This window comes from Mesitornis unicolor, unplaced genomic scaffold, assembly GCF_000695765.1.
Source record: "Mesitornis unicolor isolate BGI_N332 unplaced genomic scaffold, ASM69576v1 scaffold34439, whole genome shotgun sequence".
NCBI lineage: Eukaryota > Metazoa > Chordata > Aves > Mesitornithiformes > Mesitornithidae > Mesitornis > Mesitornis unicolor.
The window spans coordinates 58461-86130 of NW_010207202.1; the positions used below are offsets into that span (position 1 = coordinate 58461).

At 40.3% G+C, this 27670-nt stretch overlaps 1 protein-coding gene across 1 annotated transcript in view; it reads right to left on the bottom strand.

Moving 5' to 3' along the window:
• Positions 1-27670, bottom strand: part of SPATA16 (spermatogenesis associated 16) — an 81108-nt gene that overhangs the window by 19183 nt on the left and 34255 nt on the right. Inside the window, exons 5-8 of the mRNA XM_010192049.1 lie at positions 22585-22669; positions 9437-9584; positions 6187-6327; positions 5849-5961 (exon numbers count right to left, since the gene is read on the bottom strand). Of these exons, the coding sequence (XP_010190351.1) occupies positions 5849-5961; positions 6187-6327; positions 9437-9584; positions 22585-22669 (487 nt within the window). The remainder of the gene's footprint in view (positions 1-5848; positions 5962-6186; positions 6328-9436; positions 9585-22584; positions 22670-27670) is intronic.

A 27670-nucleotide genomic window follows, 5' to 3' on the forward strand; every position in this document is an offset into this window, starting at 1 on the left:
AAAAATACAAATAATCTCAGTACAATTAATTTTATCCCTTTTAATATAATATGTAATATAATTGTAAAATAGTATAAAATAGAAGATGATGCTTTGGAGACCAATGGCAGGAGTACAGGTATAATCTGGGAGCTTCAGATGTGAAAGCAACTGAAAAAGAAAGAGCTGAGCCAATGAACTGGTGTTTCCATTTGCTGAAGGAGAGAATCAGGCACCGCACAGGGACAAGGAGCCCTGGTCAGCAGTTCTCTGGAGTATTGCAGATCGCTCCAGTCAGCTGTGTTTGGAGAGGTTAATTTAAACCCAAGCATCACGGAGCAGAGAAGCCAGCATGGTAGGAGATACCTCTTTCAAAAGAAGTGTGGTCTGATTAGTCTATTAATGAAAATGCCAAGAGCTTATTATTCTTCTCAATAAACATAATGCAGGGCTAAATTCCAAAGAGAGCAAACAACTGGAAAGGGAAGGAGAGATAAAAGACAATGATAACAGAAGGACCATTGTGTATAAATATATTCAAATAAGACTAGGGTAGCAATTAAGCTGCTTATAATTCAAGTTGAAGGTATGCAGTGTGTTTCATCAAGAGCAGAAATGGCAGAAAGTCTAACTAATTCTAAGATGGATTTTACTCAAGTTTCAAAAAGGGTATTATGTGGCACAAAGGTGCATAATAGCAGGTGATTAGACTTGAGCAGCCAGGAGAGCCCTTCCAGGCCTACCTTCTCATGAACCTCTGTTGACCCACCTCTAAGAAGGGAGACCAGGACAACCTTCTTACAAACTACTTTTGTCACTTGAAGAGTCCTTTAATGAGGACCTGACCTAGTATTAGGAGGAGACATCAACAAGAACAAAGATTTCTGTCATCTCTGATGTGTGAAATTGTAAGTCTGCCACAGTCCAGTTAGCATGGCACTAAAGCAAGGAACAAAAGGGATCCCCATCTCCACCTGGTCATTGATGTTTGAAAGCCAGATAGCTGAGTCCCCAGGTAGAGCTGTGTGCATGAAAATAGGGAGAAGCAATCAGTTAATGAGAAAGAGAACTCTTATCAACATGAAATAGTCTCATAACATTTTAGATGCAGAAAAAGGTTTTTTCCTTGCTATTCTTGAAATCCACCCAAAACCTTTTTTGTGTAAGCACTAAGAAATGAGTATATTGAGTCATCAGCTAAGAAATCAGGTAAAAATCCTCTCTCATCATGCTGTGTCTGTTGGAGGCTTCTCCAATGATTAAGAAAGTAAAGGAAAAAATAAAACAATTTTTTCTCTGCTTGACTCTCCAGAAAAATACGAGACCATGCCACGTAGCTATGGGAAACAAATTTGGCATCAGTGCCAACACACACTCTGTGGACATAGCAATGCTATTTAAGTCTATAGTAGGTTAGAAGTAATAAATAAATAACTGACAGCAGGGGTTTTTTTCAAGGGATTAGAGGAGGCTGAACATTGTCAGAGGTGGTGTTTCAGTGACAATGAAAAATGCAGAAAGAGAAAGTAAATAACTGCTGCTGGCAAGAGAAAAAATTCCGCAGGGAACTGAACTACTACATGATGAGAATTACATGAACTATAGCAGAATTCAAGGGGCTACTAAGCTTCAGTAAAAAACATAATAAAGTGGCCAAGCAATCAGATGAAGATGAAACCAGCTCAGGAACGCACAGTGAAGGTTAAGTAAAGAGCAAACTTAGGTGGACACTTCAGTGGAAAAGAGTTGGGTCCTTTAACAAAGAGAAGACATACACATTTGAGGAATCGGATAGCACAGGAACGAACAAACACAATATATGGAGTCATGGTAGCATCCTGGTTAGAAACGCAGTAACATATTAAGACAATAAGTGATTAAATTACAATGTAGTTACTTTCTAGATGGGCCTTACCCCTATTGTCTGGTATTTCAATGAGAATTTAAAGAAAAAAGTAAAAATGAGAAATTGATAGACTTTCTCTTGAGGACTTTATTCTTAATGGGCAGCCTTGTCTGAGGCAGAGGTCCCTCTGAGAGGAAGTTTTCTTTTGCCCAGAAAACTTCTGCTGCAGAAATTCCCTTTAAACAATCAACAAAAAAGGCTGTTTATCCCCAGAGGCATCTTTGAAGACCTTCCTTCTAGGAAAGCAATGAGGTCCTGATGACTTAATGTCAGCTCTGGGACATCTTTGTTCTTCTGACCTTGGGATGAAGAAGTACCTACAAAAAGCAGATCAGTCTGTTCTGGATGGAGCCTACCTGCTACTGCTAAATACTCAGCACTAACAGCTGGAGCAAAGATAGGACAGGCTTTCATTGCAAAAAGGAGCTGGAGAGCATGTGAGAGGAGTGAATCATGTGTCCTTTCATGTATTGAGAAATTTGGGAAGATACCCCCACCTTTTTTTTTTGTTTTGGTTTTCTTTCTATACGCAGGAAAGGAGTCATCCTGTATGCCACATATATTTATAAATAAAGTTTAATTTCTGAGTGCTAAGGGAAAATAAAATCAAAGTGGCTGGTTACCCTGGATTTAAAGCAGGATCTGCCATATCCAATACATATGGCATGTTTAACCATCAGCTTTAAAAGCAACACTTTGCAAAAGTCTGAAATGCCCCCTAGTAATTCTTCTTTTCTAGCACGGACTCTTTACAGCTATTTTTCAGCTCAAAATCTGAATGAAGTTATGCCTTGCAAGCAGCTCTGTAGTGTATTGCATTAACAAGTGGAAAAAATCCATCATAATGTTTCTTTAATGCCCTTGGTATCCTCTAGAAAATGTGTATGCTGAAATCCGTATGTAGTAAACACTTTCCCTCTACTTAACAAATAGACAACAAAGCAGCAAGATCTGTAAATGCACGCATCATGCTGTGAATCATATGGCAGATTTTGTTCACCTTTATGATGTGAGCAGTCTAATAAGCCCCTCTGGCCACTGTTTCTCCTGTTAAGTAGCACCATGTGCCATTGACATAGGACTATAGCAGGAGAAAGGCAAAACTTGGTGTGTACAAAGCAGCAGAAATCACTCCAGTGAAATCACTTGGTAGAAGAACCACTTGTCAGTGCTGGTAGTCTTGACTGGAATACAAGTAGCTGAAGGTCTTGCTGATATGTACTTTTTAAGGCACATACAATAATCTTTGTGCCATGGTATGTATTTCTGGGTTGGTGAGGTTTATGGCATTTTGCAGCAGATGATGCTGTGTGGGGACCAGGCTGTGACATTCTTTCTCAGACACTGCTTGTTTTACAATACACAAATGGCCCCTTGGTTTAAATGAGACTGGATGTTCTTTATGAAGAAGGGGGAGCAACAGACAATGCTCTGCTTTTTTTAACCATTAACTTCAAGTCTTACCAACAGTGGCACGTGTATAAATCATTTAATTAACTCTCGGTTGTATAGCTGCAAAACTGAGGTTGCAGAATTGACTTTTATTAAGTGTTGCCATGGTTTAATAAGCTCTGCTTTAGCAGTGAGATTTTTTTGTCAAAAAAGATCTGATTACAATAAGCATTTTGGATAGTATGTTTGTGTTTGCAAATGAAGAAGATGGCAGAAAGGGATATTTGTCTTATTAGAAAAAAAAATATTCTTTTATTTTCTTAAAGTAAGCTGTGAAGCTAGAGTCTGTATCTGAAGATTGTTTTGCAGAGGTTTTTAATTCAGTTTGTGTGTGATGGAAATACTATTGAATCGTAAATATGATGGAATCATATTTCTAGCTTGAAGATGATTTTGGAATACCTTCAAGAAAGCAAAAGTGGCCAAATCTCTGCCAGGCCCATAAAGAGGTTTTAATCAGCAGTAGCAGAGCAGTTCTGGCTCTGTGCCTATCTGTATTATCAGGTATAATTGGCTTTGTCATCTGCTCATTGGGTCAGAGGTTCTGTCTTGCCTGGATCATTCAATGCTATGAAAACTGAAGGGAAAAGGAATGTGTTTCCACCGATAATGGATGTGAAATTGGCAGCTGTTTGTTCTAACTCAGTGATAATTTCTCCAGTCTTGGGGCTTTTTTCCTCTCCATTAAAGCTCCCATACTGACCCCATGGTGTCTGGTTCTAAATCTATAGGACCATGGTTCAGACTTGTTATCCTGGTCTTGCTCCTGCTGGAGGTGACACTGGGGTAGACCCTGCCTGAACCACGGGGATGTGGTGCTGACTTCCTTGAGAAAAAAACAAGTTTGCTGCTTGATGTCAGTGGTGCTGGGATTTCACCCTGTAAGAATTTGGGAGCACTTTTCCGTTTCAGCAAGAATATTTAAATGTATGAGGAGAAGTCTAGAGCTGGTAGAAAATATTACTGTGTAGGAGCAGTGCAAGTTCATACAGCTAGTGGGGATGGGCTTGAGCAATCCTAAAGCACCACTATGCTCTCATCTCTTACGTGATTAGTTTGTTTTCTTTTACTTGTATGCTGGATACCAGGTACTGTGTATCTCTGCTTAAACTATGTGGTCCTGTTCCTCCAAGTTCATTACAGAACAGGGTAGTTATGCAGAATCCAAAAGATACTCCATTTCAAAGTTTTTTTCTCTTCCTGATACTCTTTAGAGGATGAATAACTGCAATAGAAGAATCTCACCTCTAAAAGCTCTATGTTATACCCAAAGAGAGGATTGTGGTGTCAAAAAAAGTTTTAAAATTGGAGTTTTACTGGGCTTTTCAGAAAGATGAGGGTTTTATTCTGTATCCAGTACCCAACCCACTGTCTGCTTATACTCCTATCTTAAATGTTTGAAGTGAATGCACACAGTAATAACAGATATTTCACTTGCCCAAAGATGCCACTTCTATCAGCCCACACATCAATAACTTGGGCTTTTGGTCATCTGAAGCCAACAGCATGTGGCTTCAGGAAAGAACTGGAAAGAAGCAGCAGTGTGTTTCCCTGGGGATGTCTGCCCTTAGCCTGCTCCTCCTTGCCTCACACCCATCCAGATGCTTTATGAGCGCCCATTTTGGTGAAGCACTGAGCACCTTTACCTCTCACTAAGCATGTGGGTTCAAGCGCCTGCTGTTGTTTCAGCAGCTGCTCTCTGAGAGTAAAGGAGACCTTGCTTCCTCAAATATCTAGCTAAGGTTTCTTCCTTGCAAAAGGTTGCTAAGTAGCAGTTTTTGTCAACCTTCTATCTGGTATCAAAACCTAAGAATATAAATCCTGTGATTTGCTAAGACACCCCTGACGAGGAAATGGCTCTGATTCCTTCAACACATTTACAGTCTGGGGAGGACAGGCTTCTTCCACGTATTTTCAGGAGAATAATTTAAGAATTGCATTAAAACAGTCTACATGCAAATTTCATTTTTGACCTTTTGTGCAAATCAGAAGCCATAGTGTTAAAAAGCTGTGTACATTATTGCAGAAAGTATGGAGTAGAATTAACTAATATACCTTCAATATGGTTGTAACAGATTTGAAGGTTATTTCACATACTTCACTACATAGGGATCAGGATCTGAATCACTAGATATGCTTCAAGTACCAATTATTAACTCTTGATGGTTATCACCAGATCCTGGTGATATGTGTAGTATACTACAGGTATTAAATACAGTGTGTCGTTTTAGTGGTTATGTGCAGTAAGAATATAATATAATAGGCCATAAATATTTGAGGAAAATTGCATGCAAAGTGATTTTAAAACAACTGGATATGCTGTTAAATAATTAGGGGTAATTTTCAAAAGTATTTTAAACCCATTTGGGCTCTACTCCTATTGCAATTCACTGCACATTCCTGGAGGAGCATGTACAGAATGGATTACCCACCAAAAAGCACCTCATTCACTCATGTACAGGCTTCTGCCACAATATGCACTATGCACCCGAAAATGAATTCTGTACTCACAGTTAATTTGGTGCTACTTATAAAATCCATTACTGGCACGATCCTTTTTCCTGTGTTATCCCAATATTTTTGTGTTTCTTCTTCCGTGAGAAGACTGAAAGGTGCTTTCCGGTCTAGGAAACAAAATCACCAGACCATATACTATGCTTATTCACATACATTTTCCACAGAAGATCTAGGAAGATGATAGGTAAACTTGAGGAGGAGAGAGCAGGATGGTGAGAACTGTCTGGACAGTCTCCGGCTGGGTCCCAATGAACTCCCCAATCCCCCCTCATTTAGCAAGGACTATGGAGGTCACCCCTGAGCTACCCCAGCTATTAAACAAGTTGGCGTACCTGTAAAGATTGGTAGTTTTCTATTTGACCACCTTTCCAAGGTTTTTCCAATATGTTTGTTTCTGAAGCCCAGAGTCAGCCAGTGCTTCTGGGGAGACGACCACTCAGCTGTCTGTGGCAAGAAGTGATGTCCATGAGGAACTGGAATGGAGAAATTAAAATTATTTCCACTGTCACATTTCTTTTCAGTTGTGAGGGAAGTTACCTTTTTGGAGGGAAAAGAGGAAGTCTAAGGAAGAGTGAAATGTAATCCAGAAAGCTTGCCAAAACAAAGATGACCAAACCAACCCATCCAGCTATAACTGGGTTTTGGAATTCCAGACTTCGCAGACTTTTGCATCAACAACTTAGACTTTGCCGATACATAAGATAAAACATATTTTTTCTATTTATGCACTGAAAAGTGCATACTGATCATCTAACACATTAATAACTTAATGCTTCAGTAACATAACATCCTGATCTTTTAACTACAAAGGAAGCTGTTTTGTTGTTCCCTGAATTTGTGAGGTTTGATTTAATGCAGATTTCTGTTTTTACCATCACCACCACCATAATCCCAGGCTCCCTGCATACCCTTTCTGATCCACCCAGCTGGCATGTGACAGCCTGTGCTGTGCCTTGTCCAGAGTTTGTGTCTGCCGCTGCCAAAAACCCTGTGTATCAGCTGAGTGGGTCTGCCCTGACCTCGGCGAGTACAGATGCTCTGAGCAATTGCATAAACCACCTTTGCTGAGGAAACCAGGCCAGTCCTTTCCTCCCTCCCCTTCCCCTGCAAAAAATAAACCTAGATTGAATGTCAGTGTCGCTTTCCACAAAGGAGTACTCTGTTTTCAGTGAGCTCTGCTTTTAAGATGCCAGGCTGTGCGGTCACAGAGACAAATGGAGAACCCAACTCCGAGCTCTCCAGACTTACCCCCATATAAATCAAAGCGAGTGGACCTGATATTTCCCTTGCACCATATTCTGCTTCTGAAGGATTCTCAATTTTGCGACAAACTGCATCATACACTTGGATTTAAATGCTTATCTGCTCCTTTTCCTTGGCAATAAGGAAAGCTTTGAAATCAATTCAGTCCTTACACTCTAACAGAACTTGGACTAAAATTGGACAGATGATTGTTACAGAATAGGAAGGTTATTTAAAATAACACGTTTGTGAGACGCCTAGTATTTCATACCCACTGTTAAAATGGGGCTTAGAACATATTTTTAATTGCACCTGTGTGAGATACAGACCTGCAGACTGAATACCCCAGGCTACCATGCCGACGATGAGCTGAACTTGTTGCCTGTGATTTTTTTTTTTTTGTGGACAGTGTGATTTTTAGGTGAGATCTGAACAGATAAGTTGAGTAACTCCTGCTGCTTCGGTTGACTTCACCTAACACTGTTGTGAGTTATCTCAGCCCAAAGTCTAGGAAAAGGAGCCACATCTGCTCAGAGAGGGTTTCCAACACAGAAAGGAGGGACACTGGGAGAGGTCCCACCTGTACGAGACCTCTCACACCACTGCACTCTCAAAATCCCGATACTGGTATTGTTTTTTCTTGGCTATCTATCCATTTAACTCCTAGACACTTCAGTGATTCTAGAACCTGCACTTGGATAAACTTGTGTAAAATTGAAGCAATTATTTTAACTGATAGAACTGGCTCTATTCAATCTGTTTTATAATTGACTAAAGTACTATAGAACTGAGACCTTTTACCTCCCCCCCTACCCCCACCTTTTTTTTCCCCTTCATCCTTTTCCTTACTGGGAGGAGTAAGAAAATGACTGGTGACATTTTCAATGCCATACAGTGATTTATGAACACAAACTGAGTTTCAGTGCAACTTTTGCACACTTTTGCTGCTTATGGGCTCCTGAAAGTCACACCCTTGCAGTAAATTGAGGGACTTATGTGAGATATTAATTTATCTTTTTAAAAATCAGATTCAGGGAGTTTTATTTTATGTTCCCTTTAATGCCAATACTTTTGTCCCAGTAAATTCTTCACAAAGTCACATCAGCAAGTAAATGGTAGACAAGGATTTTTTAAACACCTGTGATAGGTAAGCCCTAATTTTCCCTCTTTGAACAACCCCAAATCTAATGTCGGAAACCCAATATGTGGGTGGTTTGCAACTTGCAAAACAAAAATAGAGTTTTATACTAGTTTCCTGAAGCAAAACAAAAATTAATAAAACAAGTTTACTTGTGTTAAATATTTCCGCAGCTTTGCGGTAAACACTTGGTTTCCTAATTCCTATTTGTGTTTTTTTTAATAGATTTTCTTTTCCACCCCAAAAACACAATGTGCATTTTTTTTGAAAACTTAGTTATTGGCAAAAAGCTGGGGCTCAGCCATCATCTCTGACCTGTGTGCAACTCCTGCAGGGAGCAGGCATCATCTCAGCCTTTGGGACCACCCTGCTGGAAGTGACAGTGAGGGATGAGCTACACGATAGTTTGTGTGGGAAAGACAGAGGCTTTCCAGAATTTGACTTAAGAAATGTAATTTTCCCTTTCTCTTTCTCAATCAACAGCTCAAAGCCAAGTGTTGTCAGAGTCAACTCTGTTCCAAGTCACCAGGTTAATCATAGTAAGAAATGCCTTTTATCCCACTGCTTCTCTCTTGCCAAAATGTCATGTCTGTTCCTCCTGAAGTAAGAACCAGAATTTAATCTGTTTACTCCAGGAGATGCTATCTGAGTTCACTCTGCCAGGAGATGACAAAGGGTATCTCTGCAAAGCCCTTGTTCACTCTGGTTCCTACTTGTCCTCAACAGGCTAAAGGAAACCTGGCTATGCACTCCCATTCCTGCAGCTGAGATGCTCTCAAAGGCGGCAGTCATTCCATTAGTCCTCATAGACTGGGGGATATTTCTGGAAAGTGAAGGCCCTGCTGCAGGGATGACCATTGGTGACTGACGGAAATCCACAGAAACAGGAATGAACCTGGCTCTCACTGTCACTGCAATGTGCTGCAAATATACCTTGGAACAAAAGATTAGCTGCAATAATGAAATCCAACAACTGAATCATGAGGCTTCATGGATAAAAATCATCTTTATGGGATTTGCAGTGTAAAGTCTGTGTTTCGTCTAAGTACTGATTTGATTACCTAAATCACCTACAATCATAGAGCAAATCTCAGAAGTTTTCTCCCCCAGAAGTGTAGAAGTGTAAAGGCTCAAGCTTTTTTTTGTCAGCCACACGCACAAACAGTATTCAGTGTCTAAGAGCTTGTGAAATCTGCTGTTACCTGTATATATGTGCTTCACGTAATCAGGGTGGTTTTTAGCAAAAATGTCCTTTATCTTGTTTATTGTGTCAGTCTTCAGTTTTCCCACAAATGGTGTGTACATAACTGAAAAAAATTCTTCTCTAGTGATGGCTTCTTCAATCATAGACTAAAAAAGGCAAAGAAATGATACATTTCAAGTTGGTTAGTGGCTAGTAAAAAAAAAAGAAAAATAATTACTTTCACAGATGATATTTTCCCTTTAATAATTGCACAGTCATGCAAAGATAACATATTTTGGTCTTGAATATTAATTAGAGGGGAATTTAAATTAGTTCCACAAAATAGTGCCTATCTATACTCAGAAAATCAATTTAATGGAGAAAGAACATTTGTAAACAGTTTTCAGTGAAACGAGCCTATGTCTTCAATAAGGAGAAAAATATTAGATAAATTATCTTTTAGATGAAAAGAAAAAGTGATTCCCTGCTCTCTGAAGGTCACATCTTTCATCTGAGGGTTTTATTCAGTCCTTGGGAGCTGGTTAAACAATACTAAGCATTCATATTACCCCTTGAGTTGGCATGAATCAGACACTGTGCCTATACGGAATATTAGTCTTAAAATATTGCATTTAAACACCATTTGCATTAAGAGTAAAATTCACTCCTGTGCAGAGGGCAACACAAAGCTTATGAACCTTGTAATCCTCTACAAATGATTCAAATGATGCATTGTGCTGGTCTTATGTGGAGAGGTGGATTTCACACTCGGTGGACCCCAATGAACTGGTGCTGGAGCTGCCAGGAGGAGCTACCAGTCTGGAAACAGCCTTGCTTGGGACACTTATCCAGCAGTGCAAAGGAGGTTGAGCTCAGTTACTCTTGGGTTGGTGTTTGGGTAAGACTATAGTCAATGTTGCTTCAGCTGCATCTGTTGCTAAGAAAGATTTTGTTGTCTTGATGCAGGTAGTCCTTTCTGGAAACTGGGGAAACTGCAAGGCTCCATTAAAGTATCTTGGCAAAAGTATAAACAGGGTTAATAGTGACAATACTAACACAAAGTTAGTAGAGATGGTCAGAAAAGCATGTTTTTAACAGGGTGTGTGAATCTCCCAGTTCACCTTATACACCAAAGTGATTCACAGAGGGTATCATGATGAAACCAGCTTGGTGTTTTATTGACAAGTCCTCACTTTTTGTTCTCCAGTCTATCCTCCATCTATGTAGAATTACCCAAGACATGGTGTGCCTCCATGAGTCATTTGTTCAGCTGACAACTGCTCCCACTAACCCAGAATGGAAGGCTGAGAGTGCCAACTAGATTAGTATCTATGTCCTTCTCTTTAATGACTTTAGACAACAGGTCCTCTGATATGGTCTTATGCCAGTTTATTTCCACCCTGTTTATTGGTACGTGGTGTGCAAAGCCACTGTAGAAATTCTGTAATTGTTTTGAGCAGACATTGGGATAGGCTGCAACATGTGCACACTGAGTGCTCTTACACTGAATACTCTGCCTGGATGTCGAGGGTTTCACTGGGGATTTGTTTATCATTTAGATTACTATATTTAGTCAGCCCATTATCCTGCATTTACAGGAATGGAAGCAGTCTGGAGTGGGCAGTATATAGCTGTGGAAAATTAACAAGCTTCAAATGTGTGTAATAGTGTCATGACCACCCAGAGCAGTAATAACGTGTCCCCCCTGGTGAGAAGTTCCAGCTTTCCATGGGCACAGCCATGTTATTCACGGTTAATGCCACAGATCTGGAAGTATCGGACCAGAAAATAGCAAGTGTGTCCTCCTGCCAAGAGCCTGGGGCCCCATAAATGGATCCGCGTCTGTTCCTCTCTGCACTGATTTATAGGAAAGTGATTTTAGGATTTCATATTTCTATGGACTTTAACTATCTTGTTGTTCAGGGCCCTTAGAGGATCAATAGCAAAACAACAGTACAAATCTAGCTTTCCAAGGTACATTTTTAAAAAAACCAGAGAACTGCTTGTTCAAGTTTTACTGAATTTCATGTGTAAATATAGACACAGAATTAGGTCAGCCTTATTTTGTGTGAGATGTTGGGTATTCTGCTGATTTTCTAGAGCTTCGCAGCCATTTCCTAACCTGGATTAATATGAGCATGTACATGTGGTCTTGGGTGTATCTATACACTTCAGATTTAAAATATATGGAATGAGGCAGCAAGATTAAAACATAGGCAGCTGGACCAGAAAAGCTTTGTATTCTGCCTGGAAAGTTCACTTTTGGCTTTATCATTCTCAAGAACAGTTCAAAGTCATGCCTATAATATCTCTGCATTGCCATGTACCAATGGCTACTCAGCACAGCATGCAAATAGTGACTGGCGCAGAGGGCAATAACGGCAAAATGTCAGCCAATGGGGAGAAGAATAGATCCATAGTTTCCAGTCAATACTACTACTGAAGCTATTATTATTACTCAAGAGCATTTTTTTTTCCCCAAGCTACTGACCCTGGACATAGATGCTATTTGTTTTATTATCCTCTTGGATTTTTATGGGGTAAAGTCTTTAAGGATATAAAACTTCAGCCCATAAAAACTTTGGAGGAGAAAACTTTATACAATGAAATCCCTAAGGATTTTTCTGTTTAAGCTTTATGCACTGAAGTCCATACCTGTGGATGAATATCTGGCAATGCGTCCAGGAAACAGGGATGCCTACAGAACATTATCTGTCATACATCTGTACACCGTGCAGCTACTCAAGGTACGGTCACACTGAGGAGAGGATTGCAAGGGCTCCAAGGGACTTGGACATTGCAGAGAGGACAGGGAAACTCAGCTGTCTTTTTTTCCATTTGCTTGTGCTTTGGTGTCCTTTCAGTAATATCCTCTGAGATGCATCAGGGAGGATGTTGCTGTTCTGACCTTGGAGCGTCAGGCTGTTTCGTGAGTATGGGGCTAGCTCCTAAACTGATTAAGATGATAACGAAAGATGATTTTTTTTTTTTCCTGCACACCGTGCAGGTGAGCTCTGCAGGGATATCACATGGTGTTATGCTGCACCCTTCAATTCCAGCTGAGTTAGAAAGTGAAGTCCTTGAGATGGTTTTAAACTATAAGAAAGGGCTCCTTTAGCAAAGCACAATAATGTAAGGACTTGACTGATGTAAGTCCACTGAATTTGGTAGTTCACCTCAGCAGCAGACATAATCTATTGCTTCAGCAAAGATGCAAGAACTTGCTCACAAAGAGGCTGTAAAATAATCTGGTAATAGGGAAGGTTTCTTCTCGTCATTATGGCACTGACTCATGCTCTGCTGTGTCAGGAGGTTTGTATGCCTGTTTTGGAAGTGTGGGGAATCAGAAAAAGTCTGCAGAGAAACCATCTGGAGACAAAGTGTCACAAGGAGTATTTATATTGTCAGCACTTCTATTAAAATACCAATGAATTCTTTCATGAAACACAAGCGCTTACAAAGTTTGAGGGATGTATATTGCTATTATGACAATTAAAAAGGCCATAAACATTCCTAAACAACAAACTTTTTTTCTGATCAAGGGTTTAAATGCATATTTGACCCAACATCACATACTCTTCTCTGAACACCTTGGGTCTGCAATATCCTTACATTCTACCATATCTAGTAATTACATTTCACAGACCTTTTATTAGAACTTAAATTTTAGCCTAAACAATCTTCTACTGTCCCTTCAACAGCCACTAAAATTCCTTTAAGAGCTTAGATGAATAGGTAGATGCGCAAGAAACAAAGCTTTCCTATGCCAACTTTTCACGGCAAATAATATAACTACTTCAATATTTTTATGAAGCTCTTGCCATTTTGCCTGCTTAGAGCAGACATAGAAGAAGAAAAATGGCACTGTAGCAGCAAATTCTTCATAACAGTGACAAGTAGCTTTCCCTGCTACAGTCCCTAACCTTAATCCTCTTTAACTACAGAAAGGTTTAATTTGGAAAATCCAATTATCTTGACATCTAGAATTAGCCAAAAATTTAGATATCTTTCTAGTGCCTTATCTTGCAGCTGCAGTGCACACTCAGCCACTGTCTCATTTACAGTACAGCAGGAACTGATGCTTTTATTGATGATTTTTATTAATGCAATGATATCAGTCAGGGTAAAGCCATTAGCCTCTTCTGTGAACTGCTTCCACTCTTGGGCTGGTAGTTAGAATTATGGGTGCACTGTGGTGCAACCTATGTGCTTTTCTCTATATCTTTCCAACCATAAAGAAGTATCTGGCAGCCCTGCTTCTATGTCTGTTGCTGTTGTGATATGAATATCTTCTCACCAGCATGATCTTCTTACATAATTTTTACCTTTTTTTTTTTCTGGGGAAAAAATAAGTAGACAGAATGCCAGAGCATATCCTTTTCTCAATATGTTTATGTTATGAATAAACCATTTATTATACAATATATGAGAACTTTCTGCTTATCTGCCATGTAATGCCTCGCCATTAATGTAGGTCACATCAAATATCAGCTTATTTAAGTTCTTAAGTTATTAACGTATTTAAGTCGCTGCAAGTTATTTTGTATGCAGTCTATTTTGAAAGCGGATTTTCAGAGTGCCACAGCGATAGATCCGTGTATTCTGCTGACTTCTGAAAGGCAGAGGCAGATGCATTGCATCTGGTTACCTTAGGCTTCAAGATCTGTTTGATACTCCAATAAGTATCTCTTTATGTTTTGGAAGAAAAGAAATGTGTGCTTTATTTCCTTCCAAAGAGATCACTATTCATTAAAGAAACCCCCCCCCAAATACATAGAATATGAAAAAGGCTGGAGGCTGATCTTAGAAATGCCCTCTCCGTGATGCCAGCAGGTGGAAAGGCAGGGACTGAGCCCAGACGTGGAAATACAACTTTAATTCAGGAAAGCTCTCTGCCTGTCCTCTGGTCTCACACACTCAAGTACATGGAGAGTCCTCAGCTCTTATATCACTTGCTACCGACTGAGAATATTACAGTTTCAACCCAGCACAGGGCTAAATGTGAAGGATTTCAGTGTTTCTTTGCCATGGTGTAAAAAACTCAGAGGCCAATGAAACAGAGGATATATTTGTTTTGCAAGGCCAATTCAGAGCACTGACAAGGTGAGCCCCTGTTACTGCTCCAATTATGGTTTGTTGCCATGGGTAGGTACCGTGTGTATCTGTCGCAGGCAGGAGCTCCAGCTCTGAGCATCCCTGCAGAGGTGGTCCCCAGCTAGGACCTTGTGACTACCTGAGACACTGTGGCGTGAGCAGTGCTGGTCCAGCGGAGCGAGCTGAGCTCCCTTTGATGGTCAGTGTGACTGCTGTGCCATGCTGACAGCCTCTTGGCCATAGTGCACACAAGCTTCCTTGGCACAGTCACAGAGGCAGGCGTAAATCTGCAATGGGGCAGTGAGGTAGTGGATGCAAACATCAAAGGCCAATTATCCTCTACATGAAGCTATTGGCCAAAAGCACAGCTTTTAACCAGTTCTGTTAATATTGTCCCTTTCTTAAGATTAAGTGTTTTCATGGTGAGAAATACCCTAATTCCAATGAGGCAATTCACTGTGACTGCTCTGAGCAGCAGGACTGCCCTGTCCGTGCTGGGAGCAGCCTTTCACCATCACGAGTCCTCAGCAGGCGTTGGGTCAGCTCCGAATGACTCCTACTGTGTCAGGACTGGGTCACAGTTTAAATAGCAGGGTTTTTCTTTGAGAAAGGGGATTCTAAACTGTGCTCAGCTGAACAGCTTTGGTAGCCTGGGCTCAGAGAGACATTTTAACTCAGGCAGGCAGAGCGAAAGGTTGAGCATCACTGAGTGCTTTTTGTGGGTGTAGTCAGAGCCACTGGCCAAGACCTGGATGCTGCATCCATCTGGTGATTCAGGCAAGTGCTTGAGAGACAGGGAGTGACCCTGGCAATGAAATACTCCTGGGAAAAATGCAGGATACTTGCTGTAGGAGCTTTTCAGGGCTTTTAGCCCAAAAAGAGGGAAAAAAAAAAAGAAAAAGAAAAAACAGGGGGAAAAAAAAGGAAACTAAAATGCAGAAACTGAGTAAAACGGAGTGTCAGTCTTTCCCTTTACTGAGCCACATCTTTTGGGAACTTGACGTAAATGTGAAGAGTTGAATCAGACAGCCAGAGATGGTGACTGATGTGGTTAGCCTGTAAAATGGACAGCGCTGTTCAAAAGGGCAGTGAAAAATCATGCCTGAGTCATTGCAATAGCAAACTACTTTATGTGGCTGAATGGCTGCTAATTCAGTAGAAGACAAGTTGACTGTATATAGAGATGTTTCTGAAAAGTGACTTTATCTCTTTTTGTGTGATGGCCTCTCTACTTCTTCAGGAGCAGATGTGCAGATGGAAAGTTGTATAACCAGTAATGATCCTGGGAACAGCACAAACCTCTGCCTGGAGCTTCATCTCCCCAAAGAAAAGAGATGGTATACAAAGAAAGGGAAGACAATAATGAATGTGTAACTTCCTAAGGACTTTTGCAGCTCGAGGGAACAATAAGGGCTTGAGAACAGCAGAAAATGGCGGGTTTTCTTTGCTGATTTCTCAGGGTTTTTTTGTAAATCATAAAACTCTGCTTTGTAACCTAGTAAAAGCCAGAATTGAAAATTCTACTTGGGAAATATGCACATGACTTTTGAGCTGTTCTGTAGGGTTTTTTTAGATGGTCTGGAGCTTTGCTGCCCAGGTTGTTCCTGTTGAGCATGATTTATGGGTCTCTGTTAACAGTTAAAACCCTAATTGGGTTGATACTTTGCTTCCTATTGGGATTTCAACAGCTACCAACTACTGCAAGGTATGTGTTGCATATTACATTCAGCTACTATTAAATAAATCCATCTTTCCTGAAATTAGGGGCAATTAATGCATCTGTTTTAATAATTGGGACATTTAAACAAATAACTTCTCTTATCATGTAAATATAAGTATGATTCAAGCAACAGTTATTCTACTATGAATGATCTGTCACTAGAAAAAATAGAAGTAGGTAGAAAAATATGTGGAGGTAGAAATTATTAAAGAAGAAAGAACACAAGAAAAATGTTAAATTCCTTTGTTTTGTACATGCAGAATTGTTTCTGGAATGGAAATATCTGCAATAACAACAGCAATAAAAAGCTCCCAAATCAGTATCAACATGATAGAAACTCTCTGTTATGTTCTTTTATTTGTCTTCTCAATCCAATTTTAAATTACTACATATTTTTACTAGTGTACCTGAGAGCAGAATGAAGCTGATTTTTGCAGCTGAGAGTTATGTCTTACAAATAGTGTATTCCAAAGCCAGACTGTTCTGAATCCCTGAAATGGTATATATAGAAAGAGGCCTATTCTGCCCTGAAAAAATGTTAATAATTTTAATTTTAACAAGTTGCTTCAGCCATGATGCAATGGGAACATAGGAAACCCATGAACTGGTTAGAAGCTGCACTGAGATCATCTAGATGCCAGGGCAGTGTCTTAAGAATGATCTGATCTTCCTGTTTATGGGCCAAAATCTTTCTGTTGTTCTACTGTGCAGGATGAGGAAAATAATTACATTTGAATTTTCCACCAGAAAATGAAAAGCTCAGTGTTTAAAGGCAAGTGTTGTCCTTCAAAATAGCCATAGATACAGAAGAGGGAGGATTACCTATCGGTTTTTATGAAGAGGGATAAGAGAAATGTTACCTCTTTTCTGACATGAGAAAATGAAAAAATTAATACTTAAAGCAGCAACAAGCTCCACAGACCTCAGAGACAATATGGACTTACACATATTAGGCACTTAGGTCAGCCTGTATACACACTGACCTCAATGGGATTTTCCCCCAGATTTGGTTAAAAGAGGGACTTTCCTGCAGTGAAGTGTGGCACGGTGTGATCTGCTAAAATAGCCTCAAGAATTAAGGAGAAATACATTTTCTCAGTGATATGATGGCCAGGCTGACCAGAGAGGCTGCCTGTCACCTCCTATCAGTCAATCCATTAGGAGGACAGCAAAACACCCCTGCTGATGGCAGCTTGGAAACCTCATGCTCCGTAGCGGGGCATGGGTCAAGCGCGAGCACGCAGGACCACTGACGGGCCCCGTCATCAGCTGAGACGGCAGAGGAGATTTTGGCTACCAAGAGCTTTTTCCTTTTAACTTCCTTGCCTTGAATTGTCACCCCACAAGCTGCAAGATGAAGCTGAGCTCTAAAGGAATTGACAGTGTTCATTGCTCCGCTGCTGGTGTTTAGCCACCTTGCAGGGCTGGGTTATCATTTGCTTTATTGTGTGATGTGTGTATTGCTCTGTGATTGCAACAGCCCACATTTTCAAAATGGAAGTACCTGATGTTCATAACAGCAACGAGAGAGCAAAACAAATGTCTGAACACCCAAACCTCCATGTCAGCCAGTACAAGTGCAACTGGGAACCTCCTCTGTGACGCTGAGTTTAGCAGACAGAAATATTCACAGAAACACAAACTTGTGAGCTCTGCATGCAGCAGCCACAGAGCCAGGATTTTCAATGTGCTAAGAGCAGCTCCACAACGGCTGCAATCTTGGCCAAAATACTGGGGTTGAACTGGAACTAAAGCTAAAAACCCAGTTTGCTCCAATGCAAATTAGAGGTCTCCATTTGAGCTGTGGCAAATCTGCATTGGCTACGTTACGGAATTAAGGCTTTTAGTGCAGATGGTAATGGGAGTGTGCAGATACGTACAGATACAAACCTACAAGCTTTGAAATGCCTTCCTGGGGTTCTGTAGGTTTCTGCAACATGTGCGTTGCTGGTGCAACAGCGCTTAATGTAAGACTTTGGCTAGGTGGGATTGATTTTGGATAACAGGTGCTAGAGCCAAACGTTCAGTATAAAGTAGGCCACATGGTTTTCACAATAGAATAATAAAAGCAATTAAATTTGTAGTGTGCTAATGAGTTAAGCCTGAGATGTTTAGAAATTAGGTAATTAAGGCACTTTATAGTAAGATGTCTGTGCCAGCTATTGGTGAAATCAGGCTGTGACTTTCAAGATATTTGCAAAGTTCATGATTGATAACATTTGCCCTTTTTGACATTGTAGTATGGGTGTGATATATTTTTACTCATGGAATGAAACATCGAGAGTACATTGCACAGTTTTTAGCCAGTGGAAACAGTTTACAAAGGTGTGAGTAAAACTGGGCAGGTTGGAGAGGGACTCTTTCTACAGGATGAAATATCTCAAGTCTGTTGTTTGTTTTGCTATTACCAGCTGAGTAATTGCATTGTTGACAATAATTGCTAGGGAGCTTACCTGACTGTAGTAATAAGTAAGTTTAAACTTTGTCTTGCTGCTTCCACTCTGCAAATATCTACCATAACGCATTTAATAACTTTCACGTTATTATTTATTATTTAGCTCACCTATTTTTAATCTAACAGCCAATACACAAATCCTCCAGAGCATATTCTGTAGTGGGTTATGAAAAAAACCCCATCCATTTGATTATATCTTAACTTGGAATGTATATTTTCAATCCATGGAATAAAATATTTGAACAGAGAAAAAGGCCCGATGTACTGAATAATATTATCCATTGCAAATTACTTTTTCACCTCTCATCAGCATTATACCTTTATCTCAGAGTGGAATGGAAGGCGGGTGTTAATATTCAAAACCAACACAAGGCATTAGATATTACCTATCACTGTACAGAAGATCCAGAAATAGATTATTTACTTTAAAGGGGATAATCAAAGAAAGCTAATCAAAAAGCTAATCAAAAAGAATATTTAAAGTTGCCTTGATCATGATACATAGGTAGGTATACAGGGAGAAGATAACAAGTGCTAAAGGATCTTTAAGCTTTCAGACATGTCTGCATAATAGAAAGTGCTGGAAGTTTGGACTGGGCAAGTAAGATCCCAGTTCATAAACTGGAGGAGAAACCGGGAACAACCATATAACAAATAATCTTTTAGATGGGTTACGGTAAATATTCTATTATTGAACTCTTTAACTGAGGACTGGATAACTTTCTCAAAACCAGTCTCTGCTCTGCCTCTTTTGGCACGGCTAAGGGTGAAATTCTGGGGTGTTTCTGCGCAGGAAAGTCAGATAATTCATCAACATGAGCCCACCTGGCCTTAAAAATCTGACAGAAGAAACCTTGCAGTGTGCCTAAGAGGAGGTACATAGTCACATGGAAGAGATCACCTGAAGAAGAAATATGTAGAAGTTAATAATGAAGAGAGGAGCGAGTTGAGGATGTTTTAAGGAGAGTTTTCAAGAAAGAGGACTCCTGGCAGTTGATGTCAGGGATAGCAGAAGTTCAAAGGAAAGTATAAAACCAAAATCAGGAGAAGAAAACCAAAGGAGATACAACAAAAAGACTGCTCTGAGCGTGAGGAATAGATCAGGAGAGAAAAACAGTGATTTAGAAGTAGGACAAATAATAAAGAGCTTTGCAGATGTGAATTAGGGGTCTTAATTTTCTGTGGTCAAGACGTCAGTTGAAGGATTCGTGTGGTCTGTAGAACATTTGGAAGCCATGAAAGAAGTAGAAGACAGGCTGTGAGGAGGAAAAGCCTTTTCCAACAGTTAAAAGAACCATGAAAATAAGAAATGAAAGTAGTCAATGACACACCAGAAGATTATATACATGACCCACTGATCAAAGCAAAGAGTGAAAAATCTAATCTAAAAGTCTTTCTTCGCAAAAGTAAAAACTAAACTGTCCTGTTCGTCATCTATTCCCTACCCCCTCAGAAAATTTTGCTCACGGTTGTGAGCCAACGCAAGCAAGTTCTGGGGCAGAGGAGTAGTTAGCAAGAAAAGCATGCATCAATAGCTGTTGCTTTGGTTACAAAAGCACATGAGCATGTATAGTCGTGACAAGTTATTTTCAGGTTTACACCGTGAAATAGAGAGAATATTAATAAAAAAAGATTATGTTACCTCTGCTTGGTCTCTCTGTGGTGGAAAGTCCCAGTGCAGCGTCACATGCTACATCATCCTGCATAATTTTTGCTGCGTGCTCTGGTGACATTGAAGTCACCCCTGATGCTGAGTGCACAGAACTCATCAGCTCGGGAAGGAAAAGGTTGTTACTGGTGCTGGGGATGTATCTTCATGAACAGCGTTTCTTAAGTGCTAGCTATTAACTTGAGTGGGACTGGTACGGGCCACCCAGCTGCCTCTACTGCGTGTGTGTCAGCATATAGATACCGCTGAATCCTTAGCCTAGCCCACGCTAAGGCATACGCACAAAAGGCACAAAATTGCAGAGGAATCTCTGTCTCCTGGTGAAAATCAAGCATGATGGGGGATCAAGCAAATGGTTAGATCTCTACTGACATTTCAAAGCTTCTGCAGACAAAGACGACAGCAGCTCAGGTTCAGGAGAAAGGCAGAGGAGCACAATGGGGCACAAACAGCATGGTGGTGCTTCTTGGTACAACAGGGGTTCAGGGAGGCCCACACATGAACTCTCTGATGGGAAGAGAAATGAACTGTGAACACTGGAGTGAAGTAGAGATGAACCAGAGTTCTACCACTGTCAAAATCCTTTGGGCCTTGCTATCTATTTTGTATGATGATGCTAATATTGCATGATGATGCTAACAGCCGGAAATGATTCAGTGGCCCCACTTCTGTTCTGGTTCATTTCCACCTTAGCCCAACCACAGCTTCTGGATTAGACTCTCCGAGGAGGCCTCATGTTGAAACTTGTCCTTCATGCCACTTTTTCAGCCCTGTTACATAGAAGGACAGTCTGAACCCCTGGGGGAGAGGACAGTTTGACAGCTCCTCCTTTAAAGGTTTATTCTTTGAAGCTTCATGGCCATGACATCAAGAGGGTAAGTCAATGGATACCAGTGTTAAGAGACAAAAAAAGACATTCCATTCAAAGAAATGACCCTTTCATAAGACCTGTTTGTGAACTCAAGATTTTAAACGAGTCTGACCCAGTGGGGAAAAAAATCAAACTGTGTTGTACAGAAGAAATTCTCTGCTGGAAAACATATAAGAAAGTTCACAGACACTGCAAACACTAGCCCAGTGGGTAATTCTCTGAATGAGATGCACTTTGCACTCACAGCAGTACTGAAATTCAGCAGCTCCCAGGACTGAGATTTATTCCATTTTACCAATATGAATGCAACTAATAATAGTTTTAAAAAGGAAGAATTTAGCATGTGAGTGAAGATAAAAGATAAGATTCTGATCTTTATTACTCTGGCTTATGTCAGGTGTATTTTGCACCACTTCACATAAAGTACAGATGTCACAGATAGTTCCCACAGAATAAACCCCCCCAAAAATGGGATCAGAATCAGACTCTGAAATTTTATCGCAAGGGACATATATTCTTCCTAGTATCATGAAATTCCTTGTATGTACAATAGGAACAAAATGGACCTCAGGGCCAGGTCCACTATTCTGGGTGGCAGAAGGGTCTCCCACCATCTGAGGCCCAAATGCTGCAGTCCCTCTGAAATGCACTTTGGTTGCATTGAAACTGGGGCTGCGAAGGCTGGGACACCATGGGCAGTGATAAGATCCTGTGGCAATAAGCCTCTCGCAGCAAAGGATCTTGCATCCATTCACCTCCAAGTGTGTGAGGGCTCTCCTTAGAGCAGAAGGGGGTACCTTTAAACTTAAATTTGTGCTGATGTAGCTGAACAGCCATTTCAAGTAAGTATCACTCAAGAGACGAGTCTCATTGAAGTCAATAGTCTACTCCTCACATAAGTAATCTTTGTAGGCTGAGGTCTTCCCTAGCCATCCTTCACAGAGCACTTTAGATGCCTCTGAGACCATTCGTTACAGTCATTTTTTCCTCCCCTTCTGGTTGAAGAGTTTGGAAAGGTGTCAGAGGATTAGGTTCATGCAAATCACAAAAGCAATGTGTCGGTAAGGTAGGAAGACTTCACAAAAAATAGCTTAGGGGACTATAGAGTATCCAGAATTAAATTTTATAGCAGTCCATAAAATTGAAGTATGAGCCAAGGGTTAACAACCTTGAATTTTGCCCTTAAAATTAGTCGAAGAAAATCTACTTCATTATAAATACAGTAGTACTCTATAGTGTCCTGTTGATTGATATGCCCAAGGGCTACCTTTGTCGGCAGTCTTTTAAGCAGTAATCCTTCATTTTGGTCTTAATAGTGAGATAGGCACCTCCTTCCTCATTGGGCTATCAATTCTTACCTGCCAATACAGTTTGATGAGTTTGCTTATACGCTGCTCAGTGCCTCCTGTCAGCCAGTACATATAGTCAGCAATCATGGAGCTCCTGATGACAAAAGCAGAATAAATGATTGTACAGGGAGAGGAGGATATATATAGCAGTATTTAAGGGAAGTTATATTAAGAGTGTAACATGAGGGTTGTATCAAAAGATTATACATAACTCTGAGTCTTTGTCCAACTTTAAGATGAGCATTAGTAAACATTTTTTAGCTAGATAAATTCTCTGCAAGCAAACAACACTACATTCTCTTTTAATAGCTTTTCCATATTTTAATCTGAGCAAATATTTAATGACTGCTATACAATATTTTGTTCTGTATCTTTTTTTTACTTCAAAGTATTTGTCAGTAAAATATCTTACATAAAATGCATTTCTTCTAGGACAGCATCAACATTTAGAACACTGTAGCCTGGCAGGCTGAAAATATCACTTGTCTATGGCAAATTCAGACACAGTTCAACTCTGATCAAACTATATCTTAAAAATACCCACAAACCAAAAGTAATCAGCTATCTTGCTATCTAATTGAGTATGCTTTAGTACTCCCACAGTCTGTGACAATCATTCCATTACTCTTTCTAGACTGAGGGATATTAAAAAACTATTGTGCAATGGATATTAATGCAGAGTCTTAACAGAATTTAGAAAATCAGTTTGCTTTTATGGCTGCCTCTTCACACTGCTCTCCGTTTCCTTTCCTCTAGAGATTCTAAATCCAATTAAATGTGACTAGATGTAATTCCAAATTGTCACTTTAGTCAATTAAACATATAATAATCTTGTGTACCTAATTACTAGCACCAAAAGTTTATTTGTTGATGTAGTGCTATCAATGTGTACTTCTGCATGTTCCCCTTATCATTGCCTATATATTAATTGTGCTTTGACATTACTGTAAATTGAATTTGAAATTTCCCCCTAGTTAAAAGTGTCTCACAAATAGTAATCCCAATCCTGTTGTAATACCCTTTCAGAATGTACTTTCCAAGCCTGTATTATGTTCTTAATGAGATATAACCAAAAATACACGGACTTAACAATAAACATTTCAAAGCAGGCCTAGTATCAGGAGGTAACATATTGTTACAAATAGGAACTAAATCTTCCCTTAGATGTTCACATGCAGCTCCCATTAATTTCACTAGGAGAAAAGCAATTCAGTAGGATCCATGGATTTCTGCATAAGGACTGGATTTAGCCATAAGCTTTACCCAATGCTCAGTCAAATCATTGGCAAAGATCCTCTGGACTGCACTAGAACAAAGAGCAGTTTCTAACTGAACATTGTTAGCCCAGCCGGCACAGGATGAACAAAGGATGAAATCCTCATTGCCCTGAAAATCATTGGCAAAACTCTCAGTGACTATGAATGGTGCCAGGGTTTAATCCCAGGAATGACATACGGATCCTGTGGATGAAACAGAGAAGGTGACCATAGCATCCAGCACTTCCTGCTTGACCCAATGCTGGCAATGGTTTTGAGGAAAAATATACACTGTCCTGAGGCGTAAAAGTGAAATAAGCACATGGCATAAACATGGGAAGACAAATCTGTCATGTTATTCCATACCTTTGGTCTACTTGAGATGGGCTACAAAACTTCCAGCTCCTGTGACAACAGCAGGAGCTGATACTGCAGTCCCTAGCAGTGTATGCAAGTGGTGGTGGCCTGCTGCAGCCACCTCATCAGAAAGAAGGGACTTTCACTCTAAATTTACAGCAATTCTGAAGCACTAAAGCCTTGACTATCTTGGAGCCAAAGGACATTTGCAAGTAGTCATTTACAATTTGGTTTCCTATAGATATAGTGCCCCCTGACTGATGTAATTTCAAAGATTAAAACTGGCAAATCCTTAACCCCTGTTGCCGCCTGCTGCTGTGGGAGCGCTGCTGTGGGCTGAATGCAAGTCAGTAGGGCACACAGACACCCACAGTGTGCTTTGCCATCCCTACTGCCGGCCACAGACTGGGGAAGCAAGGATCCATCCTACTGGCAGCACAACATGATATCCAGTTTGTGACCTCCCACTCCTCAATGGTATCCAACACTTTCTTCTCCCAGCGTGGCACTGCTATCAAAGGTGGAGACATGCACCAAGCCCTGGACAAATCTGGAACTAATTCTCAGATAAAGTAGCTTCATCTTTCTCTGGTTCTCAGCATCAGCTGTAAAATGCAGATGATCGTATTTGACTGATTTACCCATTTGGCATGTGAGTCTTCCTGGTGCAATCTTTTGCTAATTCTTCTGGGTGCACTCAGCACAATGTTGTTCTGATCATGGCAGAGGTCTCCAGGTATTGCTGCACTCCAGACAAATGCCTTTCCTCATTATTCTTCCTTCTTAATTTGTTCATATTTAAATAATCAGAAGCACACTTACATTTCAAGCACTCATGTTCAGTTCTTCAACATCTGCTTTTATCCCTGCTAGATTTCTTCCATACTGCTGTGAGTTGCCTGAGGAATGGTGAGGCACATACATAAAACTCTTCCAAGACTTTTGAGTGCCTCTATCCCAATTTTACTTTTCAGTTCCTCGGCCATCAGGGAGCACACACAGGTCAGGACCAGCACTTGTTACTGTGACCTTGGGGCTTACAAGGGACTTTAAAAATTCCACTTACAAAAGCAACACAAGCATTAAGCCTCTATGTGGATGGCCTGTGTTCAACCCCAAATGTGCCCAAGTCAGAGAGTTTTCTTTGAAAGCCTCGAAGGTTCAATTCACTGAACCAAAGTGACACATGCAATAGGGAACTATGAATTTTGAGACACAGGGACACAGGTGAAATGACACTGTCTGAAAATGGTTACAGGGCTGGGCACTGAAAAATAATTAAGGATCTAAACACTCAGAAAACAAAGGACCAGTTGAGATATTTAGGCAGGTTAAAAGTCTGGCTCCCATTGGACACAGGAAGGCATAAAGCACCAAGCTGGGCTCCTGACCCCCGGTAAGTACAGGTCCATGTGGCCCACAAAAATCCAAGTAGCAAAGACTTCCAGTAAGAGACTTATGAGCCTATGAGACACTCTGAAGAGACTTAATTAAAATATTATTTAAGGAAATATGATTTATGAAATTATTATTTTAGATCCTCAGCCAGTGACTAACCTCATTAACAACTTTTTCTCTCATCATCTTATAAACATGGCTGATGTATGAAGTATATCATGCTAGTATATTATATATATTATATATGACTTAGGAGAGTATATACACAACGATATTAGCATCTCAGCAGTATGTAAGGGCCAGAGTAGGTCATTCTTCCCATCTCCTGCAATCACAGGTCTTGGGGAAATGGAAGCTTGTGCAGAGCTGGATGGAAGAGATTTCAGTACAGGTCAGTTGGGATCTGCTCTTACCTCATGTGGAGATTTTGGACAAGTGATGTTGGCCAGCAACAGATCTTGCTCTGATTTGTACTTCTTGAGTGACTGCCTAAGAGTTCAACTTTGAATCTTCCTGAACACAAGGAATATAGGGCACAAAAGAATGGGTAAATAGCTTCCAATTAGACCATGTAATAATTTTTTCTAGATAAAATGGCATATTTTTACAGATTTTAAAGATATTTGGATTTAACTTAAACAGACATACGTGCATTCTCTACTTCTGACACGGTCTCTTCATGTAATATGCAGAAATATTGGCCTCATATTTACAGAACCATCTGCCAATTTTGAGCAACTAATCTGAAATACTTAAAACATGCCTGAGTTTCAGGTGATAGCCCACCAAGGAGCTCTGTTTGACATGAGAACTGTAGAAGTCCTGGCAATACCCCTTCAGGAACACCTCAGTGGATGCCGGAGAAAATGTGACACTTCCTTCTTTCAAAACATGAAGCCTTATATTCAATTTTTTTCCCCCTAGTTGCTAGTTCAGGTCAGTATGAACTTCCATACCCATCTGAGTTAATATGGTAAACCTGGTTCCAAAGGTGTCTTGCAATACCTGCTCAATCTGGCCACTTGGTGGTGCAGAACAATAAGATATATTTCCATACGTGCAAGCAGAGAGCATACCACAGAGCCTCAGCTGTCTCCCTCAGCCCACCTCCAGACGTGCACAAGACTTGTGATAAAAGAGCCAGAGCATTTTGCTGCATGGCAGCTGCTGAGACCAACAGCCAGGTCACAGCCAAATCCTTTGCAGCAGCCACGCAAGACTGTGACAAGAAAATGGATGGTACGGGAATAAGAAATATATGGAGATTTCTGGAATGCAATGAAGTGTTATGTTTCCAAAGAAGACAAGAAATTAGCATTGTTGCTAAATGCTGGGGTGTTAATTTACCATTGTAAACACTGGAAAAAATATGAGAGCAAGACTCATATTTGAGTCAGGTCCTTTGGCCTTGACTGCACTCCTTGAGCTGCACAGAAAGCAAAGAAGCCCTGAAGGGAGAGGAGGATTTCTCTGCAGATGGCAGAGCCTTAGCAATAATCACAGCCTATGCACATTAGAGTAACTTTCACTCTTCTATGCTATTCAGGCCCAATTGCTGCTCTAAGATCAGGAGGCTGCTAAGTGGTAGAAAATTACCTTTGCTCCCTGCTTCAAGTGATCTCACCTGGATCAGCAGTAAGTGGTACTAATAGAAGGCCTTGGCCATTGCCATGTGATGTTAGCCCTGTGCAGATCTGCTGTTTGGAAAGGGTAAGTGTATCTCTGTTTTTTTCAGTTTCACAGGAACTTTAATATTCCTGATGCAGACATCTGGATATTTGAGTTCTCTAACACAATAGTACTGAGTCTGAGAGATAAGATGCAAAATAAACTACTGCTCTCTTCTGGATGACCTTTCTTATTTTCTGCTGAGATTAGAAAAGGAAAATTATGTTTGTAACTGGAATAAGTAGGAGGTAGTTATTTTAATGCAATTATCCTATTCAAAAAGTGAACAAAATGGTAACAGTTAATTTTTAAACATTTCCATATATCCTAAATAAATGTAAACTCATTACTTTGAGGTTATGGAGACACCTGGAAACCATTAGATGGTGAGAGATAAACAGACCTCCAGAGTATTA